The following is a 25,060-nucleotide window of genomic DNA, read 5'->3' as shown; positions in this document are numbered from 1 at the left end:
ACGCACACACGGTCCCTACTGGGCTTGGAATCCATGCAAACCTCTGCAGCTGGTGGCTTGGGCTAGTGACTGGGGTTGTCACTGCCAGGGGCCGCGCTCTTGTGTCACACACGAGGCTCTGTACGCCTGCCAGCTGCTGGGCAGGCCTAACCTGAGACGGAGCCATCTGCAGCACTCAGGGGAGCTGCTTCGCCCGTCACTTCCTGGGGAGAACGCTCCCCTGAGCCCTTCTGAGAGAGGCTAGCCAGGGCCCCAGGGAGCAGCGCTGGCTACCACTTCCTGTTCCCTCGCCCCCACAGACTTCCTGTCAGCCCTTGGCCAAGTCACGCAGCCTGCGCTTCAGTTCCCCCATCTCTCAAATGGGTCCTGGGAGCGGGAGAGAGTCCCCGTGACCTCTCCCGGCGGCTGTGAGGCAGCCCCATGCTGTTTTGTTGTCAGGGAGACTAGCGCCATCTTGGTTAGGCTGCGGAACTTGGCCACAGTGCAAAGTGAGCTGGTGGCAGAGCTGGGGCTGGGACCCGGAAGCTCCCTCTGTCCCCGTGTACCTTGCGCAGTCCTAGCCTTGCTCCGCCTCGGTGCCTGGCTCCGTGCGGGCGACCAGAGGCCTGCTGATCTCGCAGGTGACTTAACCGATCTCTGTCCTTGCAGAGCTGAAGATCCCCGACAACGCCAACGTCTTCTACGCCATGAACTCTGCCGCCAACTATGACTTTGTGCTTAAGAAGAGGGGCTTCTCCAAGGGTGTGAAAATGAAGCACGGTTCCAGCTCCACCCTGCCCCGGATGAAGCAGAAGGGCCTGAAGATCGCAAAGGGCATCTTCTAGCCAGGGCCTGGCCACACTCCTCGGCGACTGGGCTTGGAGGGGAGCCTGCTACGGGACTGGCTGCTGGGCCGTCTTAATGCCCCGAGCCTAGCTGAGGGGAGCAAGCCTCGCCCGCGAGGAAGGGGGACACACTCCTGGAACTGAATGCGCGGGTGTGGCCAGGGCGCCTCCGTGGAAACCTGCGTCCAATCCCATCTCCTTTCTCCACGGGGGCTGGGTTGTTAAGGCCCCCCCCAACGCGCGATGCCACTGTGGCCGTCGGGTTGCCCAGAGCTGGGACCCGCCTCTCTGCCTTAGGTGCCTTCTGTCAGAGCAGAGGAGAGCAGGACTTACCGAGGGCTCTGTTCGCCTGCGGGAGCGGCCGCGTGCGGGGAGTTGGCACGCTCAGCTGGCCACTGGGGAGTCGGCCAAGGGTTCCACGGGAGCGAAGGAGCCAGGCTCTTGATGCTCCAGCCAGGTGCATCGCCTGTGCCGGGTCAGGCCCTGGAGTCACTTCACTTCCGTGTCCCTCTGCTGGGATAAAAACGGCAGCAGGACTGTTCTGTGTCGTCCGCTTGCCCCCAGGAGCTGCACTTCACCCCGCACCACTCCCAACGGGGAGGTAAGCGGGAAAACACAGCTGCTGCTCCATGTGACTTGGAACCCCGGGCGGTGGAGCGTTCTGGCCTGGCAGGTGCTTTTGGTGACTGAGCAGCTGTTTTCTACTGACCCTCGGGGTTGGACTCCTGTGTCCCTCCACGTGCTCCGTCCTTTTCAAACCTGCACCAAAGATCAAATGCCAGTGTCTCTTCGTAGGCAAAAAAAATACCCAGCCGGAGCTGCCATCTGAGCAAGGAGGAGAGGAGCCAATTTCTGTACAAATGCCTGTAAATAGAGACTTTTTCTTTTGGGTTGGGTGGGAGAGGAGCAGCCGCGTGGGGCTAAACACCCCTGACTCCAATCCCCCAGCCCCCAGAAAGTGCCACTCACCTTGGGCTTTAAAAATACTTTTTAAACGTGTGACAATGAAATGGGGGGAGGGGGAATCGGGAGAGGTGAGCAAACTTTTGTAAAAAACCCCAAACCCTGATGTTTACGGAATTTTTTTCCATATTTATTGGTTGTAAATAGGACTGTCGAACGTGTATATTTTAACTAACACCTCCCCCACCCCGCTTGTATTTAAGTTGCTGGGCGCGATCTTTGTAACGGCTGCGTTGTTCTCTTGCGTGCAGGTCTGGACCCTTTTCCACATCCCCTTGTTTCTTTCTCACTTACCAGGGAATTGCTTCAGCAGGGGAGAAGAAAAGCCCAGTTTTTAAAACAAAACACTCACTAAAGGGGGCTCTTTGTTCCTGGCCCTGCTCAAGGTCTTCTCTGTGTATGCCTCACCTCTGCCCCTTGTCTGTCTTGTAGCCATGTGGGGCCTTCCATGAGCAAGCCCAGAGCAGTGGGGAGGAGACCTGTCTCTTAGGAGCCAGCTCTGTTGGAAATTGCCACCTGCAACACATGTCCCGCCTGGGCAGGGAGGAAAGTGAAGATGCAGGGATGCGGGCGGGGGAGCAAAGCAAGTGGAATGTCTCAAGCTGCAGGGGAAGGATTTTCTTATCACAACAGGACTTGAGCTGCTTAGCCTGTTGGCTTTTCTGTGACCTGCCTGCTCTCTCCTGCCCCTGCAGGTCAGACGCCTGGAGCAGCTGCTTCGGGGCTGGGTGGTAACTCCTAGCAGGGGCTTGGGCCTGTTACTCTGGAGTGATGCTGCTTTGCCTGGGCCCGTCGCAGAGGGGGTTTGTTCAGGCCCTTGCATAAGAAGTAACCCCTTTCCTAAGGGCTGCTGGGTGCTTTCCCTCCCCACGTTCCCTCCCCTGCACATGAAGGGAGCCGTGGCCTCCTTGAAGCAGGGGTTGAGGGCATCCTGCCTGGAGGAGCCTCTCCACCGCTCTGCCTATTGCATCCCCAGCTGCTCCTCTGGGGCCCCTTTGCCAGGCATAGCCAGTAACAGGCTGACGAGTGGTGGCCCTGCTGTGCTGCCTGCCTCCACCAGGCAGCTGCGCCTGTCTCCTCCTTCACTGCAGCTCGGTGTTGTGCCACAGGAGGCCTGTGCCTTGGTGCCATGCTGGCTGGGAGGACAAGATCCTTCGCCTCCCGGCAAAGCTGCTGCAGCTCAGCCAGCATGGCCGGTCTTCCTGGAACCCCAGGGCCTTCCCTTCTCCCACACTACGCAGTGGCACCAAGTGCCTCAATGCTACTGTCTTGCGGGGGCACCCTGGCTCCAGAGGCTCCTACAGGGTGAACTGTCACTGTGAAATATTCCCCCTTAACTCCCTATGAGAATGTGAAACACACACACACACCCTGCTGGAGACCGAGGCAAACTGACCCCAGCCCTGCCCCCCTCCAGTGTCTGCCTGCCTGCTCTGCTTGCCAATTGCTCTGTGCCTGAACACATGTGCCCACTTGGGCAGGGTCCACCCGCCTGCCTTCCCAGGTGGGCTCGGACGCTGCCGCCCACCCCTATCTATGTGATCACTGCAGCCGGCTGTATGATATGTATGTATTTTGTAACACGACTTCCATGAAGGTGCACACTGCCCAGGGTGACTTGTACACAGCCATGTAATTAGTCTTTGCAATAAAAGACCACCGTGCAACCCTCGCCACTGGAGCGCTGCCTGCAGTTTGTCCTCGGGTGCGGGCCGAACGCGAAAACGGGACCAAGCAAAGGTCTGGGCTGCCTCTTGTGAAGCCCCTTGCTTCTCTTTTGGCTGGCGAGAGAAGCCGGGAAGGACTGAAGCCCGTAGTCTCTTTCCCCTGCAGTCTCTTCCCCCTCTCCCCCCCACTCCTGGTTGCTGGGGAAAGAGGCGCTGAGTGATAGAGCGGAGTCACTCGCTCTTGCTTACCCTGTCAGACATGGGCAGAGCCAGCCCTGGAAGGATGATGCCAGCAAACTATTGGCATCGCACCTAAACAGCATGGACACCAGGTGCCCAGCACTGAAAGAGCATTGCATTAGCCCACTGTGCACTGAATTCAATAGCAAGAACAAGGATTGGGGTGAGGGGGCGTCTACCTGGCTGTTCCCAGCTCTGCCACATTCTGAGGTAAGTCAGCAACAGGCGGGGCCCTCAATCCTTATCTGTAAAAGAGCTAAATATCGAATTACTATGGTATTACTAGGGATGTGATAGTGGATTTGTTTGAATGGTTACATGCAAGACCTACCCCTGCTCCTCTATCAGAGGGGGCAGAGAGGAGAAGAGGCAGGAGCCAGTGCTCACAGGGAGCCAGCTCTTAAGCCGGCTCCCACCAAGCACCAACTCCCTCCTGCCCCCCCCTCCACACACACATTGCTGCCTCTGTATCAGAGGCAGCAATGCCAGGGAGGGAGAAGGGACAGGTGGTTCTGGGAGCTGCCTCCCCCTTTGCACGTAAACATGTAATCCGGCGGTTACATGTTTACCAGAACAAAATGTTTTAACATCCCTCATTAGGACCATGCCAACATGAATGTTTAGGGCCAAATAGTGTTAGTGGGGAAGCAAAGCAGCCAGCTGATTTGAATAAGGCTTGTCTGTGCTGGGGGGCGGGGGATCAGTCTGACACGTGTGTGAAAGACCCCAATTGCAAGCAACCCCTTTAAAGCATCTCAGTGCAAAGTTTGACTGTTACGTGAAGAGAATATATTAGGCAAGAACATGTTGCGGGTATAACAGCTCCATGCATCAAGCACCACCAGGTATATTTTTCACAGGACAGAAAACACCCCGTAAATTTAATCACACTCTCTCCCACTGTTCTTAGGGAAAATTCTGCTGCAAGGAGACTGGAAGAGGGCAGGAGTTGCAGTGAGAAACAAGAATTTAATCAGAACTTGGCCAGTTTTGTGGTTGGTTGGTTGGTTGGTTGAACAGAATTAGTTGGTCGTTTTGTTGGCCTGGCTCCCATCCAGGCCAGTGAGAGGAACAGTAGGCAGTTTCTGGTAGGTTGTACTCCAGAATTTCACGTAGGGGGTTCTCAGCCCTTCCTTTGCTGAATCATAGTTGATGTCGCTGTTGATTTCGAGGTAGTAGCCCTGCTCCTGCGTGTAGGGCACCCAGCCGATGGGCACAGATAATTCCCCTTTGTTGGGGTCGCTGCAAGCAGACACAACAGCCGGGGTTAAATGCAAAGCTGGGGGGAGGGGAGGGGCTGCACCTAGTCTGCAAGGTTTCACTCAGGGTTTCATTTTCTAATGGTCTCTCACCCTGGGAGAAGGAATCATGTCCCTGCCTGCTTGAACGTGAGCAGCCGTCTGGGAGTAAGGGTTGAGTACTGACTTACTGGGAGGAGCCAGGCTTTGCTGATTAGCTCATGGATGGCTGGGCACTGGGAAGAATGTGTATATTAGCACAGTGAGTTTACACTGGAACAATATGTTCCACTGAAGATACCTGCTTTTGCCATTCCCCTATCTCAAGGAGGGACCTTGGAGCAAATGCTACTCGAGGATCCACTTCCAATGGGGTGGGTGCTGTGGCCGTTCGCCCCAAAAGGCTAACAGGAGGTGCAGGAAGATCGCAACAGGGAGGTCACTGCCCCAGCTCCTTACCCCGTTCGAGCAAAGTTGGTCCAATAAGCAATCATGGCAGCCGAGACAGTTCTGTGCTTAGGGAAGTAGCCTAGCGGGGTAGCGAAGGGTTTCCCAAAGACATATTGAAGGTCGTCGGCATGGTCTGCTCCGACCCAGCTGGGGTACACAGGCATGCGAGAAGGCTGGGAGAACAGGTAGCTGTAAGTCTTGGCGTTCCTGCAGAAACCAAGCACGTTTAAGCATGTGAAGAGAGCCATGCTCTCACATAACACCAGACTGATATTGGCAATGGAGTGGTTCAGTCTTGGAAGAAAGACGTTTACTGTCAGCTTAAAATCTTACAAATACTTGTCCTTCCGTTTACCCAGATACCTCAACTGTGTCTGTACAAATCTCATTTATTCTCCATCACTCATAATCCCCCGACCCCTTTTTTTTCTCATCTCTCCAGATGTGGAGAACAGATTAAAGTCAGTGTCTAGAGGATTCTAATTTCACTGTGGTTCTCCTGCCCCTCTTTTAATGTGGCAAGGGGGAGCCGGGAAATGAGAGCAGAGAAAGTTGGAGGTGGGTTTTTTCCCCCCTAAATCTGTTTCCATGGGAATACAGGCAGTCCCCGGGTTACGTACAAGATAGGGACTGTAGGTTTGTTCTTAAGTTGAATCTGTATGTAAGTCGGAACTGGCGTCCAGATTCAGCCGCTGCTGAAACTGACCGCCAGTTCTGACTTACATACAGAATCAACTTAAGAACCCCAGGCGTCCCCAAGTCAGCTGCTGCTGAAACTGATCAGCAGCTGATTCCAGGAAGCCCGGGGCAGAGCAACTCTGCCTCGGGCTTCCTGTAGTTAGCGCTGGTCAGTTTCAGCAGCGGCTGACTTGGGGACGCCTGGGGCAGAGCAGCTGGGGTGCTGCTGGGTTGCTCCAGTAGCACCGCTCCTCGGTGCTACTGGACCAACCCAGCAGCACCCCATCTGCTCTGCCCCAGGCGTCCTGATTCAGCCGCTGCTGAAACTGACCAGCAGCGGCTGAATCAGGACCTGGGGCAGAGCAGCTGGGGTGCTGCCGGGTTGGTCCAGTAGTGCCCAGAGCGGCGCTGCAGGACCAATCGGCAGCGCCCCAGCTGCCCTGCCCCAGGGTCCAAAACAAAAGCCTGGTCTGCTGGGGGGGGGGGGCACACTAGCTGCGCCCCCCCCCCCCCAGCAGACCAGGGACACGGGGAGCAGAGCTGCAGTGGCAGCGGGGTGCCGCGCCTCTGAGATTTTGCTCTGGCAAAGTCTCAGAGGCGCGGGACCCGCTGCTGCTGCCGCTTCAGTCCCGGTGCCTGTGGTCTGCTGGGGACCGTCCCCAGCAGACCACAGGCACTGGGACTGAAGCCGGAGCCGAGGCGGGTTCCCGCGCTTCTGAGGCTTTGCTCTGGCAAAGCCTCAGAAGCGCGGGAACCCGCCCGGTGCCCCTGGTCTGCTGGAGACGGTCTCCAGCAGACCAGGGGCACCGGAGCAGCTTACGAACGGGGCTTTCTCGCCCCGGAGCTCGCAGGTAGCAATCCGCCACCTCGACCTCCGGGGCAAGAAAGCCCCGTTCGTAAGTGCGGATCCGACATAAGTCGGATCCGCGTAAGTCGGGGACTGCCTGTATTTAAGTCTTTTCTTGGCAGTGAGAGTAAAAGCTTTTCTACAAACAAAACCAAACTTCACCCAAATGTGCCAAGAAGAGACATTCTTGAATCACCAACCAACCAGCAGTATGGATTAAAAATCAATGATTTTAAAAAAAAAATTCTATTTGAAAACAAACCTATTTGAAACGAAAACAGTATTAAGGCTTAAATCGGCTATAATCTAGTAATCAAATGAAGACATTAAGCAAATCCTAAATTTTAAAGGAAATCAAACCACTGAACTGCTGGAAATCTGTGTTTGAGCACCTGATCCACAGTCTATTTTGACAGCAGTAGCCTCTTCTGCAGGGGCAGAGAATTTTTTTTTTCATGTCAGTTTATTCAATTGGCACAGCTTACTGATTAGCTGAAAAGGCAGAAATGCTTGTTTTCTTCTCACACTTTGAGATGTGAGAGGATGAGACCTAAACTTTTGAAGGATAAGAAGGTCTAGAAATAATGAAGCTTCAGGGGGTAGCTGAGTTAGTCTGTCTAGGATAAACTTAAACAACAAATAGTCTGGTAGCACTTTATAGACTAACAAAACATGTAGATGGTATCATGAGCTTTCGTGGGCACAGCCCACTTCTTCAGAAGATGAGCTGTATGTTTCGTTGGTTTATAAAGTGCTACCAGACCATTTGTTGTTTAAGTTTATCCAGAAATAGAGTTCAAGACACCAGCTGCAGTTGATGCTTCCTTTAAAAATAAAATGTGCTATTTTTTCTTACATTTATCAATGTTTTGTTTTTGAAGTAGCTTATTTAACTACACCAGTGTAAGATCCTGGTTCTGTGCCTTTAGTAAAATTCCTATTTCTATTCAAATGGAGCTTGACACAAGTATTAAAGGCATTATTCACCATTTCTGTATTGGAGATTAACAGCAAAAGTAGAAATTAAGAATCTGAATAAATGTGCATGTCTAGCTATAAAACAGCTGAAATGAATGCACAGAGGGGTGTAACCTTCTGGGTAGCAAGAGATGTGGAATGGATTATATAGTCACAATTCAACATGGTGTACTGATTTATAAGCAATGAGAATCAACCTCTCTTTGGCTACGTCTACACTGGAGCCTTTTTCCTCACAAATGTATGCAAATGAGGCAAAGTGTGGAATATCACTGAGCCTCATTTGCATAAGTAATGAGCGCCTGTTTTTCTGCAAGAGGCTTTTGCGCATAAACGAGCCGTGTAGACGGTGCCTTTTTGCACAAAAACCCCTTCTTGCGCAAGAGCTATTCTTCCTCATTTTTTCAGGAAGCCTCTTGTGCAAAAATGGGTGCTCATTACTTATGCAAATGAGGCTTGGTACTATTCCACATTTCACCTAATTTGCATATGTTTTTGAGGGGGGAAAAAAGCTACCTTGTAGATGCAGCCTTTAGGCAAACTGCTAAACGTGCAAAACAATGATTTAAATCAAGGGCTCCAGCTTGCTGCTTTAAACCAGGGGGGAAAGGAATTGATTTAAATTGCTCTCCTCTGTTCCTAGGCCCCAGCCCTACCCTCTGTCAGACTCACCGAGCATTCGCTTTATGCAGTGCGAGTGTATTCTGCGTGGGAATCAGGAAGATGTAATCAGTTTCCAAGTCCACCACCGTCCTTTTCATGACCTCCTGGTCAGGATTGTTGTTCCACATCTGGGTGTATAGGGCGAAAGTGGCATTTGCTCCTTCCACACCCTTCTCCAGAGTCAGCCCCCGCACTATGTTATAGACTTCCTCCCTGAAAACACACACGACACCTGTTAGCTAAGTCAGGGCAACTCTGTGGGCCACATGTGGCCAAAACCCGTTTTTGTGGCTCGTGGTGCGGTTTGGGTTTACATGGGGCTCAACATGTGACCCACAGGTGGGATCCTTTCAACATGGCCTCCAGTGGGAACATGCTCCACAACGGCACGGTGTCTCCCAGGTGGGGTGAGCATTGAAAGATGCAAGTAGATGGGCTGGCTGGAATAGATGGGTCCAGGGTGTCAGCATTTCTAGCACCCAGGGAGGAGGTGCTGGGAGCATGGGGGCATTGTGTAAAAGAAGCTATTTGCATATATATTGGCACGTATATGCAACCACACTTAAGTTGCAGCCCTTGGCATGTGCAGTGAGTATCATTGTGGCCCCCAGGGATTCCAAAGTTGAGTAGCCCTGAGCTACGTGGTGGCTGGGGATGCATCGAAATAGACTCAGAGACCTGGCTCTTGGTGGCCTAGACAAGTGTCCTTCAGGCACGAGGCTGCCTGTTGAAATGCAGAGCTGGGTGATGGTGGGTTACCAACATCTGGTAGCTGTTGGGGAGGGGAGCTGGTGTCCAGACTCCAGAGGAAAAGTTCTGCATCACATTTGGCATCGCCCCCCTAAGCACCCATTTCCCCCCCTTGCCCCCCTAAGGGGCATTGGTTGAGGCTAGGCAGGGAAGCTGCCTGACCATGCCCTACCTGCTCAATGGAGACACACCTTCAGGGCTGTCAACTCCTTGCCCTTCCCCCAGGCCAAGCTCACTAATAACCATGCTCATTCCTGCTGCAAGGGGCTGCCCCTGCCCATTGCTCCAGTCATGGGAAGGCACCATGTCACTCAAGCACTGGACTGGGCAGCTTGGTCCCTACCAGCCCAGTCCCGGCATGAGCTCCCCTGCTGAAGGGCAAGAGGCTTCTTCCTCCTACATCCTGCTCAGCGAAGCTCTAGCTCCACAGCCTGAGTCCTGGTCCTGGCTCAGAGAGAGTCAGCATCTCCACTTCACTCCCTTTTCCCCACCTTTCCTTCACTTCCTTTTCCCTGGAAGGAGCCAGGGGGAGCTGGAGCCCTCTAGAATTCTATGGCGGTTCTTGCACCCAGTGTCTTAGTACAGCCATCGCCCGTGGAGCCAACATCGCTCTATGCGCGCTACTTGCAAGGCCAAGTCACTGTAGCAGGGAGGTCTCATACGTGAGGAATCCAAAAGCCCCTCTCCCCCCATGGGGTGTTGTTTGAATGCTGGAGGAAAAGGGGAGGTCTCCTTGCTAAGGCCCTGGCTAAATGCTGCAAGAGGCAAAGCGGCAGGCTAGCTCCCAGAACCGCCTCTCGGCTCTCAATGCCCGTCCGCAAGAGAGTATTTATACGCCATGTCTCGCCTTACCCAGGCCTTTCGCGGGGCAAGAGAGAAGCTGTATCTAAACAGGTGCTAGTTTGGCCCAGGTCCGAACTGCTGCAGCTGGGCCCTCAAACTTTTCCATTTTCCTTTCACACAGCAAACCTGAGTGCAAGCCACACACACACCCCACCCCCATTAACACATTTTTTATATTTAACACTATTATAAATGCTAGCAGCGATGCAGGGTTTGGGGGTGGAGGCTGCTGGCTTGCAACCCCCCCCCCCACTAATAAGCTTAGGAGGTCCAGTTTGAGACCCCCTGGCTATGGAAGGGCAGTGTTCCTGCTACCAAGCGTGTGTCTGCTCTGCCGGTTCTTAGGGGCTCATCGTCGGCCCCCTTGCTTCAGCAGCCCAACTCCTGTTTCCTTTCCCCGGCTGTGCCGATCCGGGCTGCCGCTGCTTACGCGGTGATCTTCACGAGCGGGCGGTTGAGAGCAGGCATGTCAATGGAAGCGAAGAAGTGCCCGTCCATGTTATTCGTGCCCGCAATGTAATCAATGTCTGCAGCGTTAGCAAAGAGCTTCTCAGGCCGGTCTGGAAGGAAATCTCCGTCCACCACAGGAGTGAAGGCCAGGTAATGGACTAGAGGGTCTGCAGGAGGGAAGGAGACAGAAAACCCTCATGTAGCCGTGATAGGAGCCAAAAGCCCTCTTGCCTAGCATGGCCCACAGCTGCTTTGCACAGCGAGTTCTGGGTCCACCGCTGGGATGATAGCCTGGCTCCATTGACTTCAGTAGGAGCCTTGTCAGGCCCTTCAGAGGGACCAGCATTTTACCTGTTACCTAGTGGAGGGGGGGTTATAGGTGTGCAACACTGGTATATAGATAGCTCTCTTGCCTTGCACCCCTTCTGGCTGCCCTGCATGAGGTGTATCCGGTGCAAGAGCCTTTTGCCAGACATCACAGCTACTGCATGATGGTGGCAGAGGGGGAGAACAGAAGACCTCAGAAGCAACCTGGCCTCAAAAAGTCTGTGAACCTGCCCAGCCAAGGCCGCAGAAGCGTGGAGTTCACACGTAAGCAAAAGCTCCTTCAGGCATCAGAACAGCCACACTGGGTCAGACCAACGGTCCATCTAGCCCAGTATCCTGTCAACTGACAGCAGGCAAGGCCAGATGCCCCAGGGGGAATGAACAGAACAGGGAATCACCAAATGATCCATCCTTTGTGGCCCATGCCCAGCCTCTGACAGAGACTCAGGGACATCATTGCTACCCGTCTTGGCTAATATCCAGTGATGGATCTATCCTCCATGAATTTATCTAGCTCTTTTTTGAACCCTGTTACAGTCCCGGCCTTTGCAATATCCTCTGGCGAGGAGTTCCACAGGTTGACTGTGCAGTGCGTGAAGAAATATGTCTCTTTGTTTGGTTTTAAACCTGTTCCAGCCATGTTCACCTGCTGCCAGAAGAGGCCTCGAGCAGTGGTGGACACAGCAGCTGAGAGTTCAGACAGGGGGCTTCCGTGCAAGCAGTAGGCCAGCTCCCCCCACCCACCCAGGAACAAGATCCTGAAGGGGGGCGAGGGAGGAATGTCCAGGCTCGGTCCTTATTCATAGACCACACGCGGTGGGGATGGACAGCAGCACAGAGTGTATGGAGCAGACCTGGGCAAACTATGGTCCACAGGCCAGATCCAGCCCGCCAAGCCACCGGATCCAGCCCGCGGAGGCAGCCCGTGGAGGCAGCAGGGAGCCCCAGGCAGGCTCCCCTGCTTGCCCTGCAACTCTGTGTGCCTGGCAGGGCTCCATTTCTGTTTTGAAACTGCAGGGGAGGGGAGAAGTTTTATGAGCCATTCCGCCCCCCCAGCACATTCCCATTGGCCGGTTTCTGGCAGAAACCAGCCAATAGGAGCTGCTTGTTAGAATAAGAGGCAGCTAAGAAGATTCACGCCCCCCCCCCCCCCCTTCCGCCCCCTCCTAAGAAGCAGGCTGGCTGGCTGGGAAACATTTTAAGCTCTGCAGGCAAGCAGGCTAGTTTTGCAGCTGACAAGTGAGTCTCTTGGCCACAGCCTGCTTCTGGCACCCCAGCCCTTTCCTGCCCCAACTCTCTGCCTCCTCCCCTGCATTCAACAAACCCAAACCCTCTGGCCCCCTTTTACACCTAAACCCCCTCCCAGAACTGGCACCTCACTCTCCTGCCCCAGATCCCAATCCCCCCAACTCTAGGGCACATCCCAAACCCCTGCACTCCAGTCCCCTGCCCTAGGTCACAACCACCTGCTTCATCCCAACTCCCTCCCAGACTCCAGTCTCCCTCCTGCACCCCAGTCCCTTACCCCAAGCTCCCTTCTGCACCCAACCTCCATCCCAGACCCTGCATCTCCATTAATACCATGAAACAGTGCAGCCTGCGACCACTTTCCAGAATCTTGGAGGGCCCCCCCCCCTCTTGAAAATTATTGCCCACCTCTGGTATGGAGGGTAGGTCTTGCTGGCTCATAGGCTCCATCTAGTGGCTCAATTGACAATTGCAGGGCAGTGACAATTCTGAGTTTTGCTCCTGAATTCCTCTCTCTGCTTCCACAGGATATAAAGTGGGGTGCAGAACGGGACCCAGAGGGTGCGTTAAGGTGGCTACCTGGGTAGTGCAGTGCCACGGTGCTAAGGAGCAAGACCTCCTTCTCAGCACGACCCGTCCCAGTCAATACAGCGTCCCTCAGAATCCCCCGTCTGCTCACTGACCGGGCTCTGTGGGCCTACAGCCCAGGTACCCGTCCCGCTAGCACCCACCCACTCACAGGGCAGGTTGATCATGTCCAGGTGGTAGGCTAGCGTCACAGCCTGGGGGTCGGTGACACGCAGGCAGTTGCCCATGGCTGTGGTGTTGTCCGTAGGGCAGCCCACCTTCGCTGCAACCTGCAGGGAGAAATGACCATGGAGTTACTCCTGGCCGCCATTGGCACCACCTGCCAGGAATTAGCACTGAGCTAATAGCCACTGGGGGAAGGGAGAGCTGCTTTCTAAGCCCTAGAGCAGTGGTTCCCAAACTTTTTGGCATCACCCCCCCTTTTTGATTTTTTGAGAAACCCTCATGCCCCCCCCCCCAAGAAAAATAGCAGCAAAACTTGTTGAGCAAAAAAAAAAGGACTAATCGGGTCAAAAAACAAAAATAGCAGTAAAACTTGGGGGTATTGACTGGGGGAGGGCTGGGTCACCTCACCCCCCCCCCCGGCATTTCTTCACACACCCCCAGTTTGGGAACCCATGCCCTAGCGTTTCATTTGCAAATTCCCCACCTCTGCAGCGCATTGTCCTGCTCTGAACATTTAGTTTTGTTGCAGCACCTGCTGATTAAATCACCCTCAGTTTTTTCACATACAAGTGTAATGCCGACAGGCGGAACCAAACCTGGGACCTCTGGAGCTTAATGCATGAGCCCAGGGGCGGGTGAGAGTTTTGCGGGGTGCAGGGCACAGGGCTTATTGAAGCACGGGGCCTGGAGCAGCAGCCCCGCTCGCTCTGCCCTATATTCGCTGTCGCATGAGCTTCTGCTGCTTGAACTAAAAGCCATCTGGCTCTCTGCTCAGGCTGTAGCGCAGACGCATTATTCCCTCTATAAGTGTTCTAAGTGCCACTAGACGAGACAGTGAACCACACCCAAAAGGTATGTGGGTTACACCAGCAAGTCCCAGCTGGCCTCAATTTGGCGGTGTCAGCGCGGCTCTGAATCCAAATGGCTTGAGTAACTGGAGCACGATTTGTCCCCCTGCAGCTGCTGTGCACCCCCTCGCAGACGGCAGCCTGACAAAGCCCTGGGAAATTTGCCTCGGGACACGGCCCTATTTCTGGAGTCCAATTTTACCTTGGTAGCCAAGGCGAGGGGATTCTCCTGGATAGCCCAGCTGCACAGAGCAACGCCGCTTTGGCTGATGGCTCGTTTGAACAGCCCCTTGTTGGATGGCGCCAGCATCTGCCACGTGGAAGAGGAACAGGAGGGTTATTCGGTATCAAGCCCTGAAAAGATCCGCCCGTATTCTGGTACAGCCAAGGCTTTATATGAGGTCAGAAAAGTTGTTTGCTCTGTACACGTCTCAGCCTCTTACAGGGTCTCAGGAACACGGAGACTCAGTCGTCTAAAACTCAAGGCAGCCATGGTGCTGAGATATTACAGCCAGCAAGGCACCAATAGGAGAGCAGGCTGGGGCAGACGACAGATACTGTTACCCCAAGGAAACCCTAAGGCAGGACAGTGCCTGGAGAAGCAGCACCCTCCCCATCTGGCTATGGAGGGTTTAGAAAGGACGTTTTGAAAGCAAAGCCGAGAGCCGCTGTGAGGAAAACAATTCCTTTCTCCATGCAGGGTGGGCAGCTGAAATGAATGCCCTTTGGGTAGACCTATTGTCCTCCCAGGACAGCACCTGCAGTGAGAGAAGCCCAGCAAAACCAGCTGTGATAAGGCAGTTTTCCCTTCACAAAACTGAGGGGAAAGTGCCCCCCCCCTCCCTCCCCGAAGGCCCAGTGGCAATCGCCCACCTGTAACGAGACGCTGACAGCGCCAGCAGACTCCCCAAAGATGGTGATGTTTTCTGGGTCGCCCCCAAAGACCTTGATGTTTCTCTTCACCCAAGCGATGGCCATGTGCTGGTCCTTCAGCCCGTAGTTACCTGGCCAAGGGACGGCATAGACAACGAGGAGAGAACGGAAGCAGCGAGGCTCGAAGTCCACCCTGCCCCACACGCCCAGCTCCCCTCGGTATCAGAGCTCAGCTTAGAATTCAGGAGTTCCTGGCTCGTGAGCCCATGGTTATGTGTTTTGTGAAGTTGTGCATTTAATCAAGGGCTTTTCCCCCTCTGGACAACCTCGTTCTCCTCATGCCACATGCTGAAGCAAAGCCGAGACCTTGCGTTTGAGGTGTTATCCCCTCAGAAATCCTGCAGTATCTTAACTTGGCTCACCAACTGGTCAGATAGGAGAGACAAGAGGTGATGGGCAGGCAGACAGCCTTTGGTGGGTCTCCGGCCCATCTAACCAGCACCCCCACCGTGCCTCAAATACCCTCAATCTAGGAAGCGCGGTGGCAGCAGATTTCCCAGTGTGTGCAGAGGTTGGGGGAAATAGGAAGGAGGTTTCCGGAGCGAAGTGCAGCAGCTGCCATACCTGGAATACTGGAGTCACCCGTGCTGAGGAAGCCCAGTGGTCCCACCCGGTAGTTCAAGGTCACCACGATGACCTTTCCTCGCACCGCGATCTCCTGGCCATCGTAGAGGTAGTTGTTCAGGAAGTTCGCGCCTTGTCCACCTCCAACCAGGAATCCGCCTCCATAGATCCAGACCATCACTGGCAGATTGGTGGACACTGTGGGAAAGGGAGGGTTTCACAGCATGTAGTCAACCTGTGGAACTCCTTGCCAGAGGAGGCTGTGAAGGCTAGGACTATAACAGAGTTTAAAGAGAACCTAGATAATTTCATGGAGGTTAGGTCCATAAAAGGCTATTCGCCAGGGGATAGAAATGGTGTCTCTGGCCTCTGTTTGTCAGAGGCTGGAGAAGGATGGCAGGAGACAAATCACTTGATCATTGTCTTCGGTCCACCCCCTCTGCAGCACCTGGTGCTGGCCACTGTCAGCAGACAGGCTACTGGGCTAGATGGAACTTTGGTCTGACCCAGTACAGCCGTTCTTATGGTTTACACAGGGGCAGAGTCCTTCCAAATGAAACCCAAGCCCCACCACGCCACATAGGCAGGATGCCATCTGCTGGGTCCATTCCCCAGCAGGCGTCACCCCCCTCGAGTGTGAGCAAGTCTCTTGGGTGAGCACAGAAACTTCTGCCTCCGGGTCCGCCTGACCATAGCCCCCAGGGAGCCGGTCAGGGACGGACAGCCAAACATGGAGCTGCTCAGCCCTGCCTCATCTCCCTCCTGCTACCATCAAGCCTGTACCTCCCTTCTTATCTTGAGGGACCCAGATGTTCAGATAAAGACAGTCCTCACTCCCACGAGTCCCGATTTGGGTGAGCGTGACCTGCAGGCAACGGTGTTTGTACTCCTTGGCCTTCAGCGTACCTACGAGGAGAAAGAAGACAACACCCCCACTTCAGAACCCCCGGCTCCATCCTGTAGGCTTGAGAGCCAGGCCCTGTTCCTGGCCCCTCACTCACCACCACGACACTGGTTCCAACTGGCAGAACAACTGTGAGGAAACTAGGGAGGTGAATGGTTAACCGGTTAACCAGTGCGGGGCTGGAGCAGCTCCCCGCCCACCACAGACCGGGGACTGCTCCCATCACAGAGGTGACACTGCAGCTTGGCTGAAGCATCCACTGTCTGTGGCAGGCCCCCAGGCCCACCTCCCCTTTAATCAGTTAACCGATGAGCTACAACGGCTTAAAACCTCAGGAACCTTTGGGAATTGCGGCCACAGAACCTGCAGGGACCGTGCTGTCCCGGCACCTCCACAGAGGAGAGTTCCTGGTGACAACGCTCCCTGCTAATAGCCCGGGCAACATCTTAGTGACATTCACTTAGGCCGTGTCCAGACTCAGGGGTTTTTTCGGGAAAAGTAGCCTTTTCCCGAAAAAACTTCCCCTGCGTCCAGACTCAAGCCGCGTTCTTTCGAAATTATTTCGAAAGAATGCGGCTTTTCTTTCGATGGCGGTAAACCTCGTTTCACGAGGAAGAACGCCTTCCTTCGAAAGTTCCTCTTTCGAAAGAAGGCGTTCTTCAATGTAAAGAGGCCGTCTTCGAAAGAGAGCATCCAGACTCGCTGGGTGCTCTCTTTCGAAAAAGCGGATTTCTCTTTCGAAAGAAGCCTGCAGTCTAGACATAGCCTTAGTGAACGAAAGCAGCACCAGCTCCAGGTCCTGCACACAATAACAGGCCCTGCTGAGGGCCTGAATGCAAGTCCAAGCATGTTACTGCTGGGGCAAGCTATGCCTCTGAAAAGGGCAATGACAGAAGAGGGATACCGGACTTGGACATTCATGAGGATGGAGCAAAATACACCCCCAATGTGGTTAATTCAGCCGTAACCATAATTGACCAACAGGGGTATGAAAACCAGAGACCTTCTCACAGGAGGCCACTCAGGGTACGCCTACCCCGCAACATTATTTTGAAATAACTTAGTCCGCATCTCTACAGCAGGAAGTTATTTCAAAATAATGTCAAAATACTGTTGAGCTGGGGACTTCGTACGCTGACTCCTGTAACTGTCCTTGTACGAGCAGGGCCGGACGGAGGCATGGGCGAGCCGGGCAGCTGCCCAGGGCGCCAACCCACGGGGGGCGCCTGATGGCAGCTGTAAGGGGCGCGCGGTGTCCCTTTTAGTTGCCATCAGGAATCGCGTGCCCGGCTCCTGCAGCACCGGCCGCATGGCACCAGACAGCAGCGCCCTTGCCCCCACGGCTGCGGGGCCCTGTACGGCCCGCTGTGTGCACCAGCAGTGGTGGCCGGGCTGGACAGTGCATGCACCGTGCACTTCGGGGGTGGGCCCCGGGCTGCGCGCTAGCAGCCATGACCAGCCCACGCATGCACCGAACGTCCCAGGGGCGGGCCTGCGCATGCGCCCTGTGTGGGAGGGGCGCCACTCGCCCGGGCCCAGGGCACCAAAGGGGCTCAGGCCGGCTCTGTGTACAAGGAGCAAGGGAAGTTGGAGGAAGAGGGCTCTATTTCGAACTCAAAGTGCTGTGTAGACGCTCCCAATTTCAAAATAAGCTATGCAATGGATGTGGCTCAATTTACGTAGCTTATTTCAAGTTAACCCTGCTGTGTAAACGTACCCCCCAATACTCAACAAGGTGGTTAATGCCGTATTGGGGAAACAAACCAGCCTTCCAAGATGGTTTGAGAATTAACACGTTCTGAGAGTGATGGGGGACAGAAACCAAAAGACCTTCTGTGTCTTACCAGACCAGCCAGGATGTGGTTTGGGGTCTTCAAAATTCTTTGGAGGAGCAGCAAAAGGGATTCCTTTGAAGATATCGATGTAGTTCCCGAAGAGTCCCAGTCTCTCACTGATACCCTCAACAAAACCTCCTTCGGTGTGCACCACACCCAGCTAAGCATGTGCCAAGAGGAGAGAGGGGACAACAAACACCGTTGTGTGAACATCGGCAGAACTCAGAGCAGGAACAAAAACCCGCCCCGTTTGTTTAGCCCTAAGATGCAGTCGCTATGAAAGCAGCATGTTTCCACAGCAGCTGTGTTCCAAACCAGACTTGTTTTACATCAGTCGTGAAAGAGCATCCTCTGAAGCCTCTTTATACAATTAATGAATCCCACGTTCATTTCTATTAGTGCAGCATTTGCATTTGCGCATTCAGGATTTTTACCCAGCAGGGATTTCGAAATGTTTCACAAGCCTTAGGTAGCGATAAATGCTGACGGCACTTTACAGGCAGGGATGCTGAAAACCAGCAAGGAGGTGGCATGAAGTCAAAGGGAGCTGAAGGCACTTGTTGCCTGCTATTGCTGAGCACTTTGCAAGACCAAGTAGGGATGTTAGCAGTGTCGTGTAAACAATTAACTGATAGGCCTGGGTTTATCAGTTAATCCAAACACATACATGCACGCCCCTCCCCTGGGGAGGCAGGAGCTGGTGCCCATGGGGAGTCTGGTTTTAAACTAGTTCGTCACGAGCACCCGATCCTACAGACCCACCTGCCCCCCACCCTTGCTGCCTCCCACAGAGGCAGCAATACAGGAGGCTGGGGGAACAGGCAACACAGCCTGTCAGTGGGGAGCTCAGACCCCCTTCCCCCCACAGAAAGAGGCTGCTGCCTCTGTATCAGAGGCAGCAGCGTAGGGCAGCAGGCAGGAGCCAATCTGTGCAGGGAGCCAATTTTTAAACGGGTTCCCCTCATGTACAGGCTCCCACTTTCTGCCTTGCACTGCTGTCTCTGATACTGAGGCAGCAGCACGGGGTGGCAAGGGACTTCCTGTGAGAGGGCTGGACGCCCATTCACTGCCAGCCCTGCCCCCACCCCCCACCCCCCGAGACTATTGAATAATTGTGTAACTGCTAAGATTTTGTTTGGTTACACGATTATTGAATTAAACGATCTCTAACGTCCCTGATTGCTAATGGCTAGTTTTGCAAACCTCACTCGACAGGAGTTGCGCTTAATGTTTTAAGGATGGTCCCAGTCTCAAAGCACATCATGGTGAAGAGCGGAATACCGTACATGAAAGTCGTTGCCAACAGCCAACCCATTTTGACCACTGAAAAGCATCCTTAAGCTCCACTTTGAGAGAGACAACTTGATGACCAATTTTTGCTAATCACTTGTGCAGTTAGGTGCCTACAATGCTTTTTGCTCCAGTTTGTATCTTCTGGCATTTAAGAGGACATCAAAATTGGGAAATGGCACTTAAAGTAAGTTAGAGCAGCTGAAATAAATGGAGTTCTAGTGAGGAAGTTTTGAATTAAATGTTGTTTAATGAAATACCAAAGAAAGAAACCAGCCAGTGCAATATAAGTATTTTATTCACAATGGCTACGTCTACACTGGCCCCTTCTTCGGAAGAGGCATGCTAATTTCTAACTTTGGAATAGGGAAAGCCGCGGGGGATTTAAATAAACATGGGCGCCGCTTTTTTTCCGGCTTGGGGAAAAGCCGGAAAAGAGCGTCCAGACTGGCGCGATCCTCCGGAATAAAGCCCTTTTCCGGAGGATCTCTTATTTCTACTTTCAAGTAGGAATAAGAGATCCTCCGGAAAAGGGCTTTATTCCGGAGGATCGCGCCAGTCTGGACGCTCTTTTCCGGCTTTTCCCCAAGCCGGAAAAAAAGCGGCGCCCATGTTTATTTAAATCCCGCAGGGGATATTTAAATCCCCCGCAGCTTTCCCTATTCCAAAGTTAGAAATTAGCATGCCTCTTCTGAAGAAGGGGCCAGTCTAGACGTAGCCAATGGGTGGGATTTTGGGGCGGTTTAGGTTGAACATTAGGAACAACTGCCTAACTGTGAGGGTGGTTAAGCAGAGGGATAAATTGCCCAGGGAGGCTGTGGAAACGCCATCATTGGCCCTTTTTAAGAGCAGGTTAGATAAACATCTGTCAGGGATAATCTAGATCAGGGTGGGCACATCACAAATTTTGGTACATGGTTGTGGGCTGGCTCACAGCAGAAGGGGTGGAGTTGCGGGCTATAGGTAGAGAGACAAAGAGAGCATATGAGTATGAAAGAGACACTTTTTGTGTGTGACACACTGACAGTTTGAGTGTGTGTGGCCATGTGTATAGGACAGGGACTCGTGTGTGTGTGGAAGAGACTGGGGGTGTGCGACAGTGACACGGAGAGTGTGTGTCCTGGCTGCTGCAGGGATCATTTCTGAGAGAAGCCATGCTCTGTCTCTTTAAGGGAAATCTGTCATGCTCTGTTGTCTCCTCCCTCATCTGAGTCACTTACCAGCCACACCTCAGACTGGAGCAGCTCTGCTGCTCCCTCTCCCCAAGCCCTGCTCTGCAGAGATGGGTACAGGGGCAGGGAGCACAGCCTGACTTAAGTTCTCCCCCCATCTTACACCCCCCCCCCATTCTTCCCCCCACTCTGCACAGCTAGCAGGAGAATCCTGGGAGCCGCTCAGCTGCCAGATGGAGCAAGGTGGGGGGAGGGGCAGCTGAACACACACTGCCGGCTGTAAGTGCATGCTCTGCTAATCAGCTAGATGAGTCAGAAAGAAACGTTTGGTGGGCTGGATGCGGCCCCCAGGCCTGATTTTACCTACCCTGCTCTAGATTAGGGATGTTAAATTTAGATGAATTGGCTAATCGAATAGTCGATGCAATTTGCTGTTGCTACACTTCAAACGTGAAAGTGCGGCAGGGAGCACGAAGCCAGCGGGCGATTCAACCAGTCCCCCGTGGGCCCCGTGCTCCTCGCAGCATTTCAAAATGGCGGCACCACATGGAACCCAGGATCAGCAGGGGATGCTTGAATCCCCACAGCTGACTCCAGGCTCCATGCGGCGCTGCCACTTTGAAACACCGCGGGGAGCCCAGCGTCAGGCTCTCCACAGTGTCAGGCTCTCTGCAGCATTTCAAAGCAGCAGCATCACATGGAGCCTGGGTTCAGCTGGGGTCGCCCAGCTGGCACCAGGCTGCACGTGGCATTTCAAAGCCCAGCCCACGGGGCTCTGCTGCTTTGAATCACCCCTTCCTCTCCTCCCTTGCTGCCTCTTTCCGATAGAGGCAGCAAGAGTGGGGGGAAGCAACCAGTTGACTAGTGTCGACTATCCGATAAGCATTTGCTTATCAGATAGTCGACTAGTCGTTCTCACCCTTGATCTAGTTCTAGACAGTGCTTTGTCCTGCCACGAGGGCAGGGGGCTGGACTTGATGCCCTCTCAAGGGCCCTTCCAGTGCTAGTGTTCTTTGATGCTATGATTTTTGCTGAAGATTAAGGGAGTCAGGCACCCAGATCCCTTGAGTATCAACACACATTGGGATTCTCAGTGGAGCCTGAGTATCTGACTTTAACTGCCCACTTCAAGGGCTTACAGAAGCGAGGTCAACTCATAACCCACCGACCTGGACCTTAATTTATTTTACAGAGGATCTGAGAGTCAAGATATAACAGATGTGAAGCAAAACGTAAAACATTTACAGGAACCTGCTGCCAAAATGTTCACTAATCTGTAAGTATCTGGCCAGCTGCTGTATAGAAGACTAATTCCTACCCTTCAATATTTCGGTGGAGGCAGGAGATGGAGGCTGGGTGACTTGTTTCATCGGATGAAAGCTACCTGGGTGCCCGTAATGGGAAGATGAGCATCAGCAAGAGAAACAGGCCAGCCACACCCAAACACTGCATCCAAGTTAGCTGTCTGCACGCACTAGCTGGGATAGCACATTGCCATTACTTACTTTACCCCAAGTTGAAAACAAAACCAACTGCCCCACTTACCCACAGCCCACAAATGTTTGGGCCAGCGGATCAACAGTTTGCAGCACTGCTGCTTGTCCCTCACTTTCCTTCCTGACATGCCCATTCAGAGAAGACCATAAGACAGGACATGCAATATCCCTTCTGTAGCTAATCTGAGGTTGCCCTGCACTTTCATCACTGTTCAGAATTCATCAACCAGTACAGAGAACAGAAAATAGCCTCCAACAAATGCATAATGGCATAGAATAAGATATTTATTTAGTTTGTATTTGATTCTAGATACATCACCCATTAGGTGTGTTTCATCTCAGATACACCGTTCCCTGTAAGCTGATCACTTGGGCCAGCCAGTTGATTATCAGAGCGCCCACAGCCAGCAACATGTGTTTCTATTGGTGGTGCACATCAGCTTGGCAGACATGACAAAATTTATTCTGCCATGGATGGAAAACATGAGAGGAAACATTGCTCAGATACCGCTGTAATCAGCCCTTTCTCAAAAATTTCCTATTCGGATTGGAACTTGCCACATTTCATCTCATCTGTTTCTAAGTGGTTCACCATGCTGGAAAGTTTATAAGATCAGTTCCGCTACTGATAGATTAAGGCAATTGGCAGGAAAGAAACTCAATTTGTTTTATTTTAAAAATTGGCAGCAAAATTAAATATAAAATTAAAACAGATAATATTTAAAAACAAGACATGGCAGAATAGTTATATTGTACCTCAACATGAATTCCTGGCACACTCAAAATTCCCGCTGATTTCAGTGAGTTTTGGATGCATAATGAATACATGCAGAATCCATGGTATGTTTGAGAATATATATTTTGAAGTACATTGCAAATAAAAAAAAAAAGAGTCTGTTTTGTTATATTGTTGCCTGCAACTACTGAGTAACTCCATAATGCTCCAGCTATATTTTAGGTATCTCTAAAGTGGCACCATTTAAAAGTTACTGAGTTGCACAAAACAGTATTAAACAATACTATAGCATCTCAGATAGAGTTTGTTTCTATTCTTTAAAACCTAGTCAAAAAGGAAAAAAATGCAAAGGTACACATTTGAACGCCAGCACCAGGATATGCAAACTAAGGTTCCCATAGCAACAACAAACCATCCACAACATACACCTTCGTAGTGTTTTCAATGGTTACATGTAGAACTCCGTACAAGATAGGTAAAAAGCTTCTATTTGTTAAGATTAGTATTCCCCAAATAGTGGTGCATTCAGATTTGCAACTTTTCTGTTGGATTCCCAACAAGGCTTTCACACTTGATAATTTCCTTCTTCCCATGCCCAGAAAAATGAAGAGGAAGAAATTAAAAATGGAAACAAGAGTGCTGTAGGCGATGGTTTGTATCAGAGAGGGAATAGACAATGAGATATACATTAAAGGAGACCTGCAAAAGAAATGAAAAATGGGTTGGAGCCCTACTATAAACTAGCAAGGGGACACAGCCTCTTTTTCCTCCTTTGCACATTCCTTTTAATGGACCTCTTAGATAATGATCCAAAATAGCTGAAAACATAACAGGTGTTTTCTCAGCTAGCGAAGGGCATGCAAAGCTTTAAAAGCACTTTTTTTTTTCCTTTAAGCCAGGCAGTCTGTTTTCACTCTAGCACAATTTATCTTTACGCCGACTGTTAAGCATCCATGAACAACCTCCTACTTACTGTGGTAGCCCTTGCTACGCCAAGGTAGCAGGCTAGGGCAAAGCACAGAACCTCCCAGTGACCCATGACGCGTGTTGGACAAGCCTGTCCAAGCATGTCTGCCTATATATAGAGTACAGGAGGACCGCTGCTGACACAAGCCCACGCAGTTCTGCACAACCCCCACCCGGTTGTCACGTGTGCCAGCAGAGACCACACACACACCTGGTTGCAGCCAAATCTTTTAATTGTTGAAAATGTAGATAACTGGCACTAGCGTCTGAGAGAGTTCCAGCTGTTGCTGTTAGGGGCTGGAACCCACCTTATCAGGAGTTTCGTACTTATAACAGGTCTATGGGGGCAGGAGGAAGACGCTTTAAGAAGTTGTAAGAATGCAAGTTAGAAGCAAGAGGAACGTAAGTTACATTTACTGTTAGGCTAAACGGTGGGAAATCTGCCGTCCACCGGCTGCATGCAGCCCATCAGTTTCCTATATCTAACCCCTGAGCAATCTTTTCCATCCATGTGCGGAATAATTTTTGTATGTGCACTAGAGATGTTAAAAGATGTTTAATAAGGTAACTGTGTAACTGTTAAAAATCTTTCAGGTTACGTGCGCTGCAGGCTCTGCAGTACAAAGCTTAAATAAGCTTCATACCACAGAACCCGCAATGAACCTGGGAACCACGTCCCCAGGAGCCAGGTGGGCAGCGTCTGTTGGTTCTGCTCCTGGGGGAACAGGCTTTGCTGCTGCAGTGAAGCTACCTCCCTAGAAACGGGGCCATTTAACCGACAGCATTAACCGGTGAGCATCAGCTACTCGGTTAGACTCTAATGTCTCTTATTTGCACTGAGGCCTGTGTGAATGGGCACCACCAGTAGAAACACAAACCTAGCTTGGGGTGCTCTGCTAATCACCTGGGCAGCATCTGACTCTCCTGAGTGGCTGTACAAGTGCCCAGCTTACAAGGAACGCTGCCCAGAAGACATTTTGTTTACTGTTGCCCACACGCAGGGTTACCAGATTCCTCTGGTTTCCATCGGAGTCGGTTTTTTCCTACCATTTCACTAGTGACACACACGTAAAGCCAGGGCACGTGTATTGCGGTGCTTGCTGCTTGCAGTGTGTCAGCACACTCCAAAACTGAAGGTACACGAGCACAACTAGAAAAATTACCCTATCCTGGGAGGCCGTCTTGAAGCCCACTGAGATGGAGGAGGGCCACTCACTAGCCCATCGCTGTGCTAAACCATGCGTTAGTTAACATACCGTAGGCCTGGGAACTACCTTGCACCGCATGGAGATTGGAGGATGGAAGACACAACAGGTCCCAAGAGATCTTTAATTTCTAGGATGCAAGGTCGGAAATCCAGGAAGCAATAGCATGTTCGAAAGGTAACAGTGAGGTAT

At 52.4% G+C, this 25,060-nt stretch overlaps 2 protein-coding genes across 6 annotated transcripts in view; one reads left to right on the top strand and one right to left on the bottom strand.

Annotated features, from left to right (window-relative positions):
• Window positions 1-3,459, top strand: part of RALGDS (ral guanine nucleotide dissociation stimulator) — a 116,915-nt gene extending 113,456 nt beyond the window's left edge. For all 4 annotated transcript variants that reach the window (XM_006136834.4, XM_006136833.4, XM_006136831.4 and 1 more), the window contains exon 18: window positions 649-3,459. In XM_006136834.4, coding sequence (XP_006136896.2) covers window positions 649-824 — 176 coding nt within the window. In that variant the 3' untranslated portion in view covers window positions 825-3,459. The remainder of the gene's footprint in view (window positions 1-648) is intronic.
• Window positions 3,460-4,460: 1,001 nt separating this feature from the next.
• Window positions 4,461-23,792, bottom strand: CEL (carboxyl ester lipase). 2 transcript variants are annotated; one of them, XM_006136839.4, is made up of 11 exons: window positions 23,671-23,792; window positions 18,013-18,163; window positions 16,048-16,170; window positions 15,265-15,462; window positions 14,641-14,771; window positions 13,970-14,077; window positions 12,906-13,023; window positions 10,572-10,758; window positions 8,558-8,761; window positions 5,392-5,589; window positions 4,461-4,936 (listed from the first exon to the last, which is right to left on the bottom strand). In XM_006136839.4, exons 1-11 carry the CDS (start codon window positions 23,764-23,766, stop codon window positions 4,717-4,719), a joined length of 1,734 nt encoding a protein of 577 aa, XP_006136901.2. In that variant the 5' UTR covers window positions 23,767-23,792; the 3' UTR covers window positions 4,461-4,716. The 2 variants fall into 2 exon arrangements, with proteins under 2 accessions (XP_006136901.2, XP_075761922.1); XM_075905807.1 differs by having other exon boundaries at window positions 16,099-16,170.
• Between the last annotated feature and the right edge of the window lie 1,268 nt (window positions 23,793-25,060).

Source organism: Pelodiscus sinensis, chromosome 22, assembly GCF_049634645.1.
Source record: "Pelodiscus sinensis isolate JC-2024 chromosome 22, ASM4963464v1, whole genome shotgun sequence".
Classification (NCBI taxonomy): domain Eukaryota; kingdom Metazoa; phylum Chordata; order Testudines; family Trionychidae; genus Pelodiscus; species Pelodiscus sinensis.
The sequence above is the reverse complement of the archived record's forward strand: the minus strand, read 5'-3'. Positions and strand labels throughout refer to the sequence as shown.

Bases quoted from the DNA above. Each gene is read 5' to 3' on its own strand.
- CEL (XM_006136839.4), bottom strand. From the start codon at position 23,766: ATGCTTGGACAGGCTTGTCCAACACGCGTCATGGGTCACTGGGAGGTT. The intron at 14,078-14,640 runs GTGGGCGATTGC...TCCACGTGGCAG, and splicing joins CTGTCAGCGTCTCGTTACAG to ATGCTGGCGCCATCCAACAA. The intron at 5,590-8,557 runs GTGAGTCTGACA...TGGTTTCTGCAG, and splicing joins CTGCATAAAGCGAATGCTCG to GAACGCCAAGACTTACAGCT.